Source organism: Anabrus simplex, chromosome 11, assembly GCF_040414725.1.
Source record: "Anabrus simplex isolate iqAnaSimp1 chromosome 11, ASM4041472v1, whole genome shotgun sequence".
Classification (NCBI taxonomy): domain Eukaryota; kingdom Metazoa; phylum Arthropoda; class Insecta; order Orthoptera; family Tettigoniidae; genus Anabrus; species Anabrus simplex.
This window is the reverse complement of record NC_090275.1, coordinates 10,212,431-10,230,091: the sequence shown is the minus strand read 5'-3', so window position 1 is coordinate 10,230,091 and position 17,661 is coordinate 10,212,431. Positions and strand designations below refer to the sequence as shown.

The 17,661-nt window shown below is 40.3% G+C and overlaps 1 protein-coding gene across 2 annotated transcripts in view; it reads left to right on the top strand.

The window, feature by feature from the left end:
* Positions 1-17,661, top strand: part of LOC136883282 (serine-rich adhesin for platelets) — a 314,874-nt gene that overhangs the window by 229,837 nt on the left and 67,376 nt on the right. For both annotated transcript variants that reach the window (XM_067155505.2, XM_067155504.2), the window contains exon 9: positions 2,211-3,400. In XM_067155505.2, coding sequence (XP_067011606.2) covers positions 2,211-3,400 — 1,190 coding nt within the window. The remainder of the gene's footprint in view (positions 1-2,210; positions 3,401-17,661) is intronic.

The following is a 17,661-nucleotide window of genomic DNA, read 5'->3' as shown; positions in this document are numbered from 1 at the left end:
GTGTGGTGTATGGGTGGCAGGGATGTAGGGTACAGCACAAACGCCCAGCCCCCGGGCCATTGGAATTGACCAACAAAAATTAAAATATCCGACCCGGCCGGGAATTAAACCCGGGACCCTCTGAACCGACGGCCAGTGCAGTGACCATTCAGGCAATGAGTCGGACACCATGGGTGAGTGACACCATGATTCTGCCTTGCCTATGATTAGTGCCCACTATGTGAGGAGCACCATAGGTTTGTGTTCCCTGTAAATGGTGCCGCAATGTGAGAAACACCCTAGGTCTGTGTTACATGTGCGCATTACATTACCTGCGAGTAGTACCATAATGTGTCGAATACCGCAAGTCTACACTACTTCTGATTAGTACCGCAACATGACAAATACCATGGTTCTACTTTCCTTCCGATTAGTACCATTGTAAGGGGCCGATGACCTGGATTTTGGACCCCTTTAGACTACAAGCATCATTGATTCAGTATTGTGCTTTCGAAGCAGTCCCTTTGTCAGTATTTACTGTTGTTTAACGCTAGTTTCTGGGAATGTGGGGTATTGCGGGTCGGATCCAATGGTTGTTTTAAATTCATATCCATCCATTCCTTCTTCGTCATCGCGCTTTGCATTCTGGTCAACCGAGCTCGATAGCTGCAGTCGCTCAAGTGTGGCCAGTATTCGGGAGATAGGGGGTTCGAACCCCACTGTCGGCGGCCCTGAAGATGGTTTTCCGTGGTTTCCCATTTTCACACCAGGCAAATGCCAGGGCTGTACCTTTAAAGGCTATGGCCGCTTCCTTCTCACTAGCCCTTTCCTGTCCCATCGTCGCCGTAAGACCTATTTGTGTCGGTGTGACGTAAAGAACAAAAAAGAGCATTCTGGTCAGTGGTGGATTTTGGGCTTTTAAATTTTCATTACATTTCATCTCATTTCGTACCATAAGGGCCGATGACCTAGATGTTAGGCCCCTTTAAACAACATGTATCATTATCATCAGAACAGCCACATTCCGACTGTTCATAGAACGTTAAGCATCTGAGGTACAGCCTGTCCTCTGTGGGGGAGGCAAATGGGTTAAACTTGTTTCTATGGCCATCATCCCAGATATGTACAAACATATAATAGGTTATACACAATGACAGGTCAGAGTGGAAAGAGGAGACGAGGACAATCTTCACATCTCATCACTCCCAAGAGGCTGAGGCCTCATTGTACAGTTCAGGACACCTTGTAGGCTACTGTATAAATATTTATCTGTACATTTTGTTGAAGCTCTAGTAAGGCTCTTGATCCCGAAGGAAAGAGTGAAAACGAGGTGGCTATTAATAACAGCATGCTATCAGTGGCAAATTTTAAACTACTAAAATTTGGCAGGCTTTAGAAACTAAACTCGATTATCTCCAATTTTTATCTTTATGCTCCTTCTTTCATAACAATAGTAACATTTAATTTTAATCTTGTAATACTTTTCTTTAATAGAGTCAATTATGGTTTGATTATCTCAAGGATTCTTCTCATTTCATTTTTATAATACATATTTACTCTGTTGTTTATTTTCCACCTAACCTTTTCCCACCTGACCCACACAGTTATGCAGATTAATTTTAAAAATGTCTGATCTGTTAAGTATTCAACCCAGACTGCAATGATGGTGCAGAATTCGCAAAATGTGTTTCCGTTGCTGTTGTTAGGCAGCAGATGTAATGTCTGCCTGTGCATTTCTTCTCTGTGTGTAAAGTTGGGAAAGGATCTGCAAACACCTGACTGAACCTTTCTCATATATATTGCTCCAGTTATGTAAAAAATTATGAGCAATATAATTTGTTCTTATTATTTGCTGTTCCATCCCCAATGAATGACTTGAATTTTATTATCCTTTGGTATCAAGTAATGGGAGAACTTGGTCTATGAGCTCCTAACCATCATCATCATCAGAAAGATTTTCTGTAGTAACTTTTCTCTTTTCCAGACTTTGTATCCATTCCAAAAATGCATTTTTAAAGAAAAATCAACATAAAGGTTTTCAGGTGGGAAAGGGCTAAATCAAAGAATACAAGATCATGGAAGAGATTAACTCTATGCTTATTTTCTCTTTTTATCTAAAAATGCTGTTCTTAATTGGTGAGTAGCTGTTATTTTCATTTTGTATATTAATTCAGCTTATGTATGTTTTCCTCCCGTTTGACTTGTAATGTAATTCTGGGCTGTTTTCACAGAAATGCCAGCAGGTGCTTAAGGAAGGAAAATCAACTGCATCAACCCCAAAGCTTGCGGATAAGAATATTGTTACCAAGGTCACTTCCACAACCCCTCCTCCTCTGACCCCAATCAGTACTCTGGGCAGTGTTAGCAATAACAATAAAGCATCTACTAGTAATGCATCCAGTAATGTTCAGAGCACTTCACCTGGGAGTACGCCTCCCAAACTACAGCGGCTGCCTCGAACCAATGATGCCTCCGGTAAATTGCAAATGGTGCCGCGCTACGTCAAAGTCACGTGTCAAGATGCTCGGCCTGCCGGGAACGTAGTCACTGCAGTTAGCTCGGCAACGTCGGGTAGTGCAAATTCAGCTAGTAAAAAGACTAATATTGTTGGCTCTGTTACAACTTGGCTCCCATCCTCGTCAACTATTCAGATAAATTCAGCTGCCTCTGTTCCGTACAAGACTGCCGATACAGCGACCTCGTCTAAAGTCCAGGCTGCAGTGGTCGCTCCTGCCTCGATACCTGAGGCAGATGCCGAACAAGACCCTCTTAATGCCCAGGGTTTGCTGAGGATGGAGGGGAGGAGATACATTGTTGTACAGAAACACAACGTTCTGTCTGTCTCTCCTCCAGCAGCTCCTACTCCAGCTCCAAAACTCGGAGCCACTTTAGGGGAAGGGACTTCGTTCACCGACAGACCTGCGCCGTTTGCTCTCGGAGCTGGAGGTTTAGTCATTGGGTCTCTCCCGCCTCCTTCTGCTTCTACTGTCAACAGGCAGGGCATAATGAATCGACCTCAGATTCTTTTTACAACTGCGCCTGGCGTCGGAGCTCAACCTGTCCCGCGGCCGTCATCTTCTGCCACCGTCACATCGGGTAGCTCTATCCTACCTAAGCCCACCACCACCTTCTTAATGGGTACTGGCAGCGGACCTAGGCTTCAGAACCCTCCGGGTGTTATACTGGTGCCCGTTGTGCCGAATGCTTCGATGAACTCCACGGCTGGTGGCGAAGGGAGCAACGCTCCCCAGCAGCAGCAGTTTGTTCTGGTGAACGCTCCCGGTACGGGATTCCTCTTCAGCAACTTGCAGTCGACACAGCAACAAGTCGCCAACGTAACCGCGACTGCCACCTCGACGGCATCTGCTACCATCACCACAGCCGCAACTGGCACAAAAGTGACCGCCGTCAAGCAGACAAAGTGAGTACTGTCCTCGGCTTGAGCTTGCAAGAAGCACACAGCTTGTGGACCACAGGGTAGACCACTTCCATTGTGCTCTGTTAAAAACTAATATCTCTTGCATACTCTCATGTGGATTGTGTTGTAACCCTATGAAACAGTTTTGTGCTTCTTTAAAAAAAAAACATATATATTTATAATGTATTAATTTCTTTGTTTTTGTTTTTACAGATACATTTCCTGTAGGTGTGGTGTGTGCTTTAACCTAACCCCTCCTTACACCAGACACTGTTACCTTATCAACCTTCATTTTACATTTTCCAACACCTGGGGGTGTTTCATTTTTTATTTTTTAAATTGTAGAATGTATTTAATACTTATTGGGGGTGTGGAGTGGTGGTAGTTTTACTTGGGTGACGTGGAATTGCGCACTGGTCACACGTATGGATCTTGTGTGAATGTGTGCGAGCGTGATCTTAGCTGGTATGACGTGATATAAATTGTGCCACTAATGTGAACTTCTACATACCTGATGCATTCAGAATTTGCAGGTTGTGGCAGATTAAGAAGAAAATTCATTGTTGTTGCACATCTGGATTGTGTGAGTAACAGAATTATCATGTCCTGTTGTACCTTCTTTAGCCACTGTGCTAGAAATGACTTCCCGAGCTACTCATGAGGAGACTTGTTTTTTTAGTCACTTTTACCATTTCAGTTCATTAAGATTTTGGTTTTTTTGAAAGTTGCTCGTACTCTCTTGTTGTTTTCATTTGTTCAAATTTAGTATGAGGTGTGTCCAGATAGTAAGGTTACAAAGGCTAGCATTCATTAAAAAAGAAATTATTTGACAAAACATCCACTACAAATTATTTACTGGTTATTTTCTTGACATATTTGCTGCCGTTGTCCATACCCTTTTGGGTACTAGCTTCTATATCCCATGATCATAGAATTCTACCACCTGCTACCAGAACCTCATCTCCACTTCTTTCTTGATCTCTTCATTATTGTAGAAGGGTTGTCCTTCAGGAAACAAGTTGAAGTCGCAGGAATGTTTTCTGAATCCCTTGAAGAAATTCATCAGTCGTCAGCAGAGCCCGGATTTCCATGCACTATCAAATCTCAAAATATGCATGCATTCATGCAATATCATGTGGCAAAACATGCATAATAAATTGAAAAATATGCACTATCAAAATTGAGTTCCTTTTGAAACTGTGTACATCTACCATAATTTCTCCAAATTGTCTTGATTTAAGCTCATCCATTTATCTTAAGCACAGAAAATGATCTTTCCACTTCACTAGAAGTGACAGGTGCATACTTGAATGAAGACATTTGGGACAAAGTGAGGTCCAGTTGCACATCTTTGGCTTTTTCACCACAATACGTATTTTATAAGCTTGACGAAATCAAAATAAGGATTTCAATGGATCACTTCACAATTCAATTCATAGCAGTGTATAACTGGGACACCTTATTCCTAAGAATTACAGAGATCGACGTAGGGTCTTCTGGCTTACGTCAATGTTTACTCAAGCAACATACAAGAAAGTGCTTGGTTAATTGGATTATAGGACCTCTACCATATGTACTAACTTCGGCTGTCATATAGGATGCCAGGAATACATTCTCTCAGTCTCTTAGTAATAGACATATGTATAACGAGGAAAATGGTCCCGAATTCTGCAAACAATATTAAAAAATGCACTATCATGCAAGTTAACATTGTATATGCGCCAAAGTCAGAAGAAAAGTCATATTATGCAATGTTAGACGTCCAAATATTCGCTATTAAATCCAAAATCTTTAAAACATGCATTGTGCATGAATTTTCTCCTAAAAAGGCCAAAACATGCAAGCATGCACAGAAAAAGAATGGTTATTTGGAATCGTTAAGTTATACAATGAATATTTGCAAAGTTTGAGAACTGTAACAAGCTTATTTAAAAACATGCATTTGCATGGAAATCCGGGCCCTAGTCATCACAAATGACCTACAGTTCCTACATTGGTCCTACCTTCTGAGAATTCATAGCACCCCTTCATTACGTGTTGCCGACTCGTGTTTCCATAAACGGGAACAATTGCTGTGTGTGACCATCCACTGGACACTCTCCTCTAGCATGGTGGAAACATGACATTTGGCAGGAAGTGCCTTTGTTAACATGTGTTACTCGAACTAGACTTCAGGTACCAGTGAGGAATGCCCACGAGAGGAAGGTCAAACCCAGTATAGCCAACGTAGGCACGAAAATATACATGTCTGCCAATATGGGCTGTAACCTTACTCTCTAGACACGTGTCATACATTAGCTCTGCCTGTGTCTACGAGTTTACTTATCAGAGTGATCCTGTCCTTCGAGTTGTGAAAAATGTACACCAAATGGAATCAAAAGGCAGTGTTAAGCTGAGCCTCATGGGTTTCTAGTGCTAACAGTTTTAATAAATGCAGTGAAATTGATTGCAGTAAAACTTGACTGACAGAGGTCAGATGGAAACTTCCGTTTCTAACGAATGTTAAGAGAACACTGCTGTTTTTGTTTCTTTTGTTTATTTCTTACCCTTAGTGACGAATTATCATCTTACCGAAGAAAAAATAAAAGTTGGGATGGTATTATTTGTAGGTTATTTTAAATTTTGTCCACGTCTCCACTCCCATAGAAATAATGATTCTGCCTCCATCTTTCATATAAAACACTGATTCGCAAACTAATGTGGTGAACACGGGGAAAATGTAGCTATTTAGTTCAGGGCTTCTTTATACACGGGTGATCTTGTGGTTTTTTTATAGACTTTTTGTACTCTACATTCTTGCACATGTATTGAGAATATCTTCAGTGGTTTAGGCAGTGTTAAGCTGAACTTCATGCCAAGGGTTACATTGTGTTTCTAGTGCTAACAAATGCTAACTTGGAGGAACATTTTTAAAACGAATAACATAAATCAAAATTTTCATTAGTTAGGCCTTTTCTTTTTTTAGAATAATTGAGAAATTCTCATCTTTTCTTTGTGGTGATCTAGTCATGAAAATATATGGAGGATTAATGAATTCCTTTGAGGATAATATATTGGTGCTCGTATATATTGGTTTGTTAAGAGTGGACACGGTGTTTATTATTTCACAGCAAATTAAAAAAAAAACCACTTAAAAAGCATCCCATGCTGTAAGAGCCAGAGTGGTCTAAGTAATGTCTACTGTAAAGAGCGCACCACTGAATGTTGCTATATTGCCACGTCACTCAGTTGTGCTGAATCTGCCTGTTTGTTCAGGTATGAAAAGTGATCATTACATCAAAAATAGGAAAAGTGTCGAGGAGTTGTATGCACAAATACGTTAAGTCATAACTCAACTGAGGATAAGTAAAACATGTGGTACAGATAGTAACCAAATATAAGAATAGTAAAGTGATAGGCCAAGGAGGATAGAGCCATTGCAGTTGTATCCGAATGCTTCCTTTCCCAAAATACAGAGGAAATATCCAGGGAGAACAGAGAAAACAGTGCCACCAGTGACTTGGGGAGCAACATTTTGATTTCTGTATTGCAATAAAGAAACCTCTCCAGACTGCAGTTTCATGTCAAAATCGAAGGAAATGTTGGAGGAGAAATAAGAATGAGGAAGGCAAAGATCGGGTAAGGTTTTCTTAAGTGATGGCTCTCAATTCCAGCTTCTTCGTAACCTGGGAATTTGTGTAGGTCAATTCCTTCTCGTCTGTTTTCTCACCAGCGGTCCAGTGTGGTGGTGATGGTAGTGGTGGTGGTGGTGGTGGTTGTGCAGCTGTAGTCTGGGAGTGCATGTTTGTAAAAGGAACTGGGATATTAAGGTTTTTTAGAGGTTCCATGGTACTCCAAAGAGTACATTTTTTACAATGCAAAACAATGTTTAACCTTCAACAGAAAAGTTCCATGGCTGGTACTTTGAGTATCAGCAGGATCTTGTCACAAATCTGAAATGACAATGCAGTAGTTTCAAGACAATGAAGTGTCACTTCTGGAATGGCCAAGCAGAATGGCTTAATACATAATCGGTAAAAGAGTAAGCTGTCTGCAGGGCAAAAAGATGGCCAATAACTTCAGGGGGCATTATCTGTACTTTGGAACACCATTACTGTTCCAAAGTGTAGAAATCTTGTGAACAGTAAAGCCAAAAGAATAGAGCTGTGTTTGGAAGTGAAAGGAGGCCCCAAGAGACTACTAAAAACATATGTAATACAGTTTTGAAGCAATATATCAAAAATGTGAGCTAATGTTTAATGCTGCGATGCTTAAAATGAAAGTGGTGTTTAAAAAATATATCTCTGAGGTTCATGGTGTGTGTTACTGTAGTCACGTCCTAGTTCGTGAACCATGGGCAACGGCTGAGTGGCCTAGTAACTGGTCCTGAGAGTCGGGATACCAGTTACTAGGGAATGGGAGTGGGCATCTCGGACTGAGTCATGGCCCTCCTTGTGCTCAGGTGGCTAGGGCTGTACAATCCACCGGTTGCCCATAACCCGTTAGAGGAGAGGTCCTCACTTGGACTATGTGTAAGTAGGGTAGCATCCTGCTTCATGAATTTACCAAGCTCAGAACATTTAAGCAAGCCTCAGACCTATGGGAGTAATGGAGTCCCACTCCCATTTGACAGGCGAAGGACTCCTTGGAAACAACTTGGTGAACAAAATCGAATTCGATGGGGAGCTATCAATATTAATGGGGCTTATGGAAGAAAGAAAGCAGAACTGGCTGAGTTGGCAAAGAGGATGCATCTTGATGTGCTAGGAGTAAGTGATAGTCGGGTAAGGGGAGATAACGAGGAAGAGGTAGGAGATTATAAAGTTTACTTGACAGGTGTTAGAAAGGTGAGAGCAGAATATAGAGTAGGGCTGTTTATCAGGAATACTATTGCACACAACATTGTTTCTGTTGGGCAAATGATCGAATGATGTGGGTAGATTTGGCAGTTGGAGGAATTAGGACGAGAATTGTCTCAGTGTATTCACCATGTGAGAGTGCAGATGAGGATGAAGTTGATAAGTTTTATGAAGCATTGAGTGACATCGTAGTCAGGGTCAACAGCAAGGATAGAATAGTGCTAATGGGCGATATCAATGCGAGAGTTAGAAATAGAACTGAAGGATACAAAAGGGGGATTGGTAAATGTGGAGAAGATATGGAAGCTAATGGGAATGGGAAGCGTTTGCTGGACTTCTCTTCAAGCATAAGGCTATTCACCGCTACACATGGGAGGCTAGGGGTACCAGATCCATAATAGACTATATCTTAACTGACTTCGAATTCAGGACATCTGTTTAGAATGTACAAGTTTTCTGGGGATTTTTTGACGAAACAGACCACTATCTGATCTGTAGTGAACTAAGTATCTCTAATTCTAGGATAGAGAAAATGAAATCTGTCTGCAAATGAATAAGGGTAGAAAATCTCCAGGACGAGGAAATTAGACAGAAGTACATGGATATGATTAGTGAGAAGTTTCGAACAGTAGACAGTAAGCAGGTCAAGGACATTGAAAGAGAATGGGTGGCATACAGGGATGCTGTAGTAGAAAGAGCAAGGGAATGCCTAAGAACAACTGTTTGTAAAGATGGGAAAAGGTAAATATCTTTGTGGAATGATGAAATGAGAGCAGCTTGTAAACGTAAAAAGGCGGCTTATCAGAAATCTTTCCAAACAAGGGCTGATGCAGAGAGGGATTTGTACGTAGATGAAAGAAACAGAGCAAAACAAATAGTTGTTGAATCCAAAATGAAGTCATGGGAAGATTTTGGTAATAACCTGGAAAGGCTGGGCCAAGCAGCAAGGGAAACATTTCTGGACAGTAATAAAGAATCTTAAGAAGGGAGGGAAAAAGGAAATGAACAGTGTTTTGAGTAATTCAGGTGAACTCATAATAGAACCCAGGGAATCACTGGAGAGGTGGAGGGAATATTTTGAACATCTTCTCAACGTAAAAGGAAATCTTCCTGGTGGTGTTGCGAACAGCCAAGCTCATGGGGAGGAGGAAAATGATGATGGTGAAATTACGCCTGAGGAAGTGGAAAGGATGGTAAATAAACTCCATTGTCATAAAGCAGCAGGAATAGATGAAATTAGAGCTGAAATGGTGAAGTACAGTGGGAAGGCAGGGATGAAATGTCTTCATAAAGTAGTAAAATTAGCATGGAGTGTTTGTAAGGTACCTTCAGATTGGGCAAAAGCAGTAATTGCATCTATCTATAAGCAAGGGAACAGGAAGGATTGCAACAACTATCGAGGTATCTCATTGATTAGTGTACCAGGCAAAGTATTCACTGGCATCTTGGAAGGGAGGGTGCGATCAGTCGTTGAGAGGAAGCTGAATGGAAACCAATGTGGTTTCAGACCACAGAGAGGCTGTCAGGATCAGATTTTCAGTATGCGCCAGGTATTTGAAAAATGCTACGAGAGGAATAGGCAGTTGTGTTTATGTTTTGTAGATCTAGAGAAAGCATACGACAGGATACCGAGGGAAAAGATGTTCACTATACTGGGGGACTATGGAATTAAAGGTAGATTACTAAAATCAATCAAAGGCATTTATGTTGACAATTGGGCTTCAGTGAGAATTGATGGTAGAATGAGTTCTTGGTTCAGGGTACTTACAGGGGTTAGACAAGGCTGTAATCTTTAACCTTTGCTGTTCGTAGTTTACATGGCTCATCTGCTGAAAGGTATAAAATGGCAGGGAGGGATTCAGTTAGTTGGAAATTTAGTAAGCAGTCTGGCCTATGCTGACGACTTGCTCTTGGTGGCAGATTGTGCCGAAAGCCTGCAGTCTAATAACTTGGAACTCGAAAATAGGTGCAATGAGTATGGTATGAAAATTGGCCTTTCGAAGACTAAATTGATGTCAGTAGGTAAGAAATTCAACAGAATTGAATGTCAGATTGGTGATACAAAGCTAGAACAGGTCGATAATTTCAAGTATTTAGGGCGTTTGTTCTTCCTGGATGGTAATATAGTAAGTGAGATTGAATCAAGGTGTAGTAAAGCTAATGCAGTGAGCTCACAGTTGCGATCAACAGTATTCTGTAAGAAGGAAGTGAGCTCCCAGACGAAACTATCTTTACATCGGTCTGTTTTCAGACCAACTTTGCTTTACGGGAGCCAAAGTTGGGTGGATTCAGGATATCGTATTCGTAAGTTAGAAGTAACAGACATGAAAGTAGTGAGAATGATTGCTGGTACAAACACGTGGGAACAATGGCAGAAGGTTACTCAGAATGAGGAGATAAAAGCTAATTTAGGAATGAACTTGATGGATGCTGTATGCATAAAACGATAATAATAAACTAGTGGTGCGGTCATGTGAGGCGAATGGAGGAGGATAGGTTACCTAGGATAATAACGGACTCTTATGGAGGGTAAGAGAAGTAGAGGGAAACGAAGACAATGATGGTTAGACTCAGTTTCTAACAATTTAAAGATAAAAGTGGTGTAGAACTAAATGAGGTTACAGCACTAGTTGTAAATAGAGGATTGTGGCGATATTCAGTAAATTCACAGAGACTTGCAGACTGAACGCTGAAAGGCATAACAATCTATAATGATAATGTATGTATATCTATGACTGTACTTAAACTTTTGATAGACCTATAGTTTTTTAATATCTTTAAACTGTTCAAGCAAGGTAAGCTGAGAAAGTGTTTGCATGCTGTTGTTTTCTTGAGTTGATACCATTTGGTTTCCTTTATGAGGTAAATATTTAATAAGTTTAAACCTCCTTCAGGAAATCTTCATAAAAATCTGTTCAGCGGTTTTCAAATTATAGCCAGGCAGGGAGTTTTCAGTGTTCTCCCTGGAATCATTTTAATGGGCGCACCGCACTGCCATTTTTACAGATTGCCTGGCTAACGTAACCTAGATATGTGCAGTTACATTATATTAAAGCATATTTGAGTCAATGGATGCTCCAAATTAAAATATAAATACTGTAATAAATAATGTTATTTTTTTACGTCCCACTAACTACTCTTTTATACGGTTTTCGGGGACGCCGAGGTGCCAGAATTTAGTTCCGCAGGAGTTCTTTTACGTGCCAGTAAATCTACCGACATGAGGCTGTCGTATTTGAGCACCTTCAAATACCACCGGACTGAGCCAGGATTGAACCTGCCAAGTTGAAGTCAGAAGGCCAGCGCCTCAACCGTCTGAGCCACTCAGCCCGGCAATATAAATACTGTAAAATGGTTTATTTAAATGCTACCTCTTCATTATTGTCAGCATAATTACATCAGTTTAGCTTGACTGTCACATAATGTCGTGCAGGAGCGATGTCTGGGGTAGCGTGGAATCCCATGCGAGCGCTCAGTTTGGTATGACGTTTCAAACCCGTATGGCATTCTACAGCAACAGACTGGTAAGCCCCGGTGTTACACGATTATGAACGAGCTGTAGAACACTAGGAGTTCAAAATACTCTGTTCTGTCTCATTTGTGATAACACTAAAATATTTAAGTTATACAGTTAATGTTTACGTGCCCAGGGGGGGGAATAAATTGAAATTCTATCGTATTCATTTGTTTTACGTAGTTTACCCTGCCTGACTACTCAATTCCTGCCACCCAGTTGTTTAAAAGTCCTGGGGTGAATACTTGAGTTTTATAAATGTAGGCATGGAAAAATTAGCTGCTAATTTCCTTAGAATTCTAAGTTTCAATGTGGTCATATCAATTGAATTGAATTGAAAGTTCTTTTCTTGCTTGATACTGGAACTGGGATCCACCAGGTGTTACAAAAGAACACAGATTGGTGTTGGAAGAACAATCCATATGTAGCCTATAGTCTGTACCACGACAAAATGTTGCTCCATTTTCAAACTGTCAGGCCAGACTCGCCTCAGCACTAAATTTGAGCCATCGCACTTTGTATTACATGATGGATTTTTCTGGTGGTATAGTCCCTTGTTAGCCTAGTGCAACCCAGGAAATAATTTTCAAGTCTCTTAGAACCTCTCAATAGAAATAAGCCTGTCCTAATCTTTTGTTCTATACAGATAAGAAATGTGTTCCACCTATCAATACTTACTTATTAGAAATGGATTTACATTAGTACCGGTTTCGGCCTTCCACGGCCATCATCAGCTAGTACGTTATTATATTACAGCCATTAGACAATATCACAAAGATGTTATTATGTTTAGATCATCCGGATGTCTAACGGGGATGAAAATAAAATTTCATTACCACATTGATCATAGATATTTTAACCCTACATATACAAAACACTACTACAATATATTTTATTTATGATAGCTGAAACACATTTCTTATCTGTATAGTGCATTCAATCAATACGGAAAATGAAACTTATAAATAATAATTAATCTTTTGTTGTTGTAGATTTATCAGTCTTGCGAAACATTTTCTGTTACTTGGAATCAGCTCTTAAATACATGGTGTAGCACATCGACAATGAAGTTTTTTGCTGCAGGATGGAATTCTATGAACTAAGGCATGATTCCCATTTGCCGCATGAAATTATGGAACATCTTTACCAGTGGTTGGCTGGACTGTGGATTTCCAGTGGTATCTACCCAAGAACAGGAAGAGATTATGTCGCGCTGCATTGAGTTGATATTTGTCGTTTGTTTTGCGTCACTTAACACTTTTTTTTAAGAACATAAATATCTGATCAGTGACCCACATGGAATACCAAACAAAATTGATGCAGGATTCCTGCTTGCTTTGGGTTCATGCTGGTTTCTTGTCCAGAATGTGTTTCTTTGTCTCATCTTTTCAGAAGGTAACCCACGCACAAAATAATGTATGTATGCAGTGCTTAATAAATTGACGAGGGAAGGGAGTACAAATAGAACAACCATGGGCATTAAAAATATAGTAGTATGGAGAAAAACTCAAAGTGTTTGAGCATAAATCCCTTGTTTGAAGACACATATTCAACCCTTTGATGTTGTATCGACTGTCTATATAACGATGTTTGCTGGGCAAGAATTGGACGATAATTTGAGTTCTTCTCGACCATGTCAGTGACTGTCCTAGCCTCTGTTCCATTTAGGGGTCAGTTCTCCTAGTTCGAGTTTTTTAGATGGAAGCTTTGGTTTTCAAATGTCGACATAGTTAATATAAGTGAAGTTTTCAAATCTATCGAACCTAAGACGCTAATTTATAAAAGACTAGTTGTTTTTTTTTGCTACCGGCTTTTATGTCGCACCGACACAGATAGGTCTTATGGCAAAAGACTAGTTGTTATTGACCAACCTTCGTACCATTTTTCTACAGTGTCGGATATGAAGTGAGATGAATCTTTGTGGCGAGTTTTTATGTCCAGATGCCCTTTGTTATGTCAACCTCGTCAAAGGAGTTAAATCAGATGGAATGAACGACGTTATATATGATAATAGGTCAAGAGAGGGTGAACCCCCTAGTGCCGCCACACAGCCTACTCCTGTCGAATAGCACCAAGGGGTCTGCTCAAGGCTTAACTTCGCCATCTAACAGACGAATCACTGTCAACAGTATCACATGCCCTGGCTCGATATGAACACTGTGGAGGGTTTGGAACTGAATTCAGGCTTTTGACGTGCGGTCTAGTGATTAGAAATTGTATACCACCATATTTCCTCCCGGCCGGCCAACATCCTGATGGTGATCTTTTTTCAACCAACGGGACTCGAACTGCCTAAACACAGAGCCAGACCATTTAGACTTGGTGCTTTAATGATCATAAACACCAGGTGGGCTTATAAAAGATTAGTACATACCTGAAAAAGGAATGACATGTTTCGTTCTATATGAACCTCAACACATCCTTTCAAATTACTTATTTGTATATACAGTATTATTTACCTTGTATAAACTTGCCATTGATTATGAATGGGGGAGATGAATAAGTGAAAAGTTAAAATTCATTGTCCGCCACCGTAACACTAGAACTGCCAGAACGGTCAAAATAACCGCTACACATATTCCAAACTCAATTTTGACTACAGTTTTTATTGTAGGATATTGAGCTGCAGGGACATTTCCTGATTAGTGGTCAGGAAAATCCATACCAAGTATACCTACTACCGCCGGAGCGAGTAACGGGTATACCTACTACCGCCGGAGCGGTTATTTAACCGCTGTAATAATTATCATATTAAAATGTATAATAACACATATCTATAGTTGAGATATAATCATATGCTCATAATTATCCTGTCCACAACGGTAATGTTCAAAAACTCAAAAATGGAACTCAGACATATTACGAATTGTACGATCATTACCTCTGCTGTGTCTCCGGTAGTGTTGTCTTTCGTCAGCTTGTCACAGTACAGTAAACATATCTCGTAAATAGTCAGTTGCTGAGTCTATGACATTACAGAAGATATGTCTGATGTAGAAAGTGGTCCATATATAAAGGACCTAAGAAGGAAAAAATGCATACGAAGAATACTACCAATCAAATTATAACTCGGGAAGCAGTGATTCAGATCACGCTGTAAACCAGATTGTTCAGGCTGAAGGTAAGTTGTTATTAGTATTATTATAACTATCAGCATAACACCTTTGGAGAAATTCCTTGGTCAATACCGTATTCAAATTATAATGATGACTCACATAGGCGGAGTACTGACGAGTTTTTAGTTATTCTATTAGAGCCGTAGAAATTGTAACCCGTAAAGCATGGTATCATAGGGGATACCACAACCAGGGTAAAAGCCTCCCATGGCCAGATAATGCGTCATTAGGTACTGATGGCATCACGGAGTAGATTGTAGCAGACTTTGGGAAGACTATACCTGGTAGATTAGCTGGCCATACCCCCTCAAAAGAAAATCCTGCACTTAATCCATATTCAAAACGGAATGTTTCTGGCGACAGTGTAACGTGTGCGTGGCGACTTTTTATTTTTTATAAATCAATATTGAAACTCATAAAGCAATGTACAGAAACAGACAAAACCATAATAATAAGGAACTGTGCGTATCGAGAACGAAAATACAATAATTTCAATTCATGGTGTAAAATATATTCCGGCAGTTCTAGTGTTAATACTTGTGAAAGTGGTGCACTCTGGCCACTGGACATTCGCTACTACTGGTATGTTGGCTGCAGGCGAGAGCTACGATGGGGCTCATAGTTCATGATAACTTGTTTTCAAACCACATCAAATAAAAGTATTCTTTGGCTTCGTTTGCCAAGATCTACTTTAGTTTACCGGGCGAGTTGGCCGTGCGGTCAGGGGCATGCGGCTGTGAGCTTGCATCCGGGAGATACTGGGTTTGAATCCCACTGTCGGCAGCCCTGAAGATGGTTTTCCGTGGTTTCCCATTTTCACACCAGACAGATGCTGGAGCTGCTTCCTTCCCGCTCAGAGGCCTTTCCTATACCATCGTCACCATAAGACCTATCTGTGTCGGTGCAACGTAAGCCACTAGGAAAAAAGATAAATCTACTTTAGTTTTGATAAATAGCTGTCAAAAATGAGCACAATTTTCTTGCCATTAAATGTAGAAGTCGTGGATCACTTAGAGGTGGGGATGGTGTGCTACCTTCAAACTCACTATCGACCTCATTTTCAGTTCTCAATTATAAAAGGTTTGATGTTTCCACCTAATCATTACTATTCGTAGTAGTAATTATATAGACTATATATTTACATTTTTTAATTTAAAAAATTACAGCGAGAGACAGTACACATTGTACCACAGACCAAGCCGCAGGAGGCAAGCCCATGAGGACGCGAGGAAACATCATACATCTTCCATACTTCACACAATAAACAAAATTGCTTTTCTACAGTTCACAACTATATAAGCGGTAGGAGACAGATCAGCCGAATATAAGCCGTTCCCTTCTACTCGGAAATACCCAAAAGCAACAATTGCTAGCAGTGGGCTGTCATACACCAATTAAGGAAAGTTGTACTCCACAAATGCTTGACTGGCGCAAACAGCTTCAGTAACCCATATTACCTCGACTTCGAAATGTATCATTAAACCAGTGCTTGAGATTTGAAGAAGAATTGACATTTTAATTATTGTGAATCTTATTTTAGTAATAAGACACTATTTTAGAATTAAGCATTAGTGTATTTCACAAGTGTTTGAATGATCCAAACAGTTTTAACATACCCATTTTACCAGGACTTTGATTTGTAACACCAAATCTGTGTGTAAAGTTTTAGAATGAGAATAGTAATATTTTAATCATAGTGTATGCCATTTTAGTTAAATGTTTCAACTTGCCCACCTTAGTGAATTAATGTTTAATGTTGCAAAATATGAAAATTTTCCTGATTTGTTGAACTTAAGTCTCCTCTTACATTGTTGGGTTTGTCCACTGTCTGTCAGTTGTCTGTTGGGCTTCTACTTGACACCCTACCGATTCCGAGTGGTGTCTTTGTGCAGATCCTTGTTGTTGTTTGTCCACACCGGTGGATTTATTCATTAGAAGACTCGTCATCATTGATTGTCTGATCTTTCGATCGAAACATTTCTGACCGAGGTCAGGCTTTACAATTCCAGATGTGATCTGGAACGGTGATTAATGAAGTATGAATTGGTGATAAATGAAATGCTACAAGTTCAACCTAGTTGTTCAGGACTGGGAGTAGGCATTTCCTCCATACCCCGCAAACGTTATGGTTTGTATATTTGTGGAACTATCAACACCTGAATGACTGGGTATATCGCGTGCAGTTAGATTGTAACCTAGGATAACCTTCTTCTGTTACTCTCATGTATCGTAAGTTAATGTGAAAAAAGTTAAGAGGAAAATGTTCGCCTGGGAACCGTAAAGGTGAATTTGCTGCTTAAAATGTTTGTCCAGTTAAAAAATAAAGTTTACCCAGTGTCGCTCCTGGTGGCTGCCATCTTCAAGATGTCTAATCTGTATTTTTTGACACTGGTTGCCTGGTTCAGATACTGTTTTTAAAAAAAAAAAAAAACTCATCAGAATGTTGGCTGGCTGGGTAGGAGAGGTGATTGTATTCAATTTCTAATCAGCAGATTGCAAGCCAAAAGCCTGGATACAGTTCCAAATTTTCCACGGTGTTCGTATGGAGTGAGGGTATATGTCGCCGTTGATGGTGATTCGTCTGTTGGATGGAGACTTCCAGCCTTGCACAGTCTCCTTGGTGCCGTTCGACAGGAGAAGTTTTATCTGCTGGTACCGGATTTCACCCCCTTCGTACATACTGTCATATAGCACATTGTTAATTTCATCTCGTTAACTCGCCTGATGAGGTTGACGTCAGGAAGGGCATCTGGTTGTAAAAACGCAATACGAAAATTCCTCTCTCTTCCTACCCAA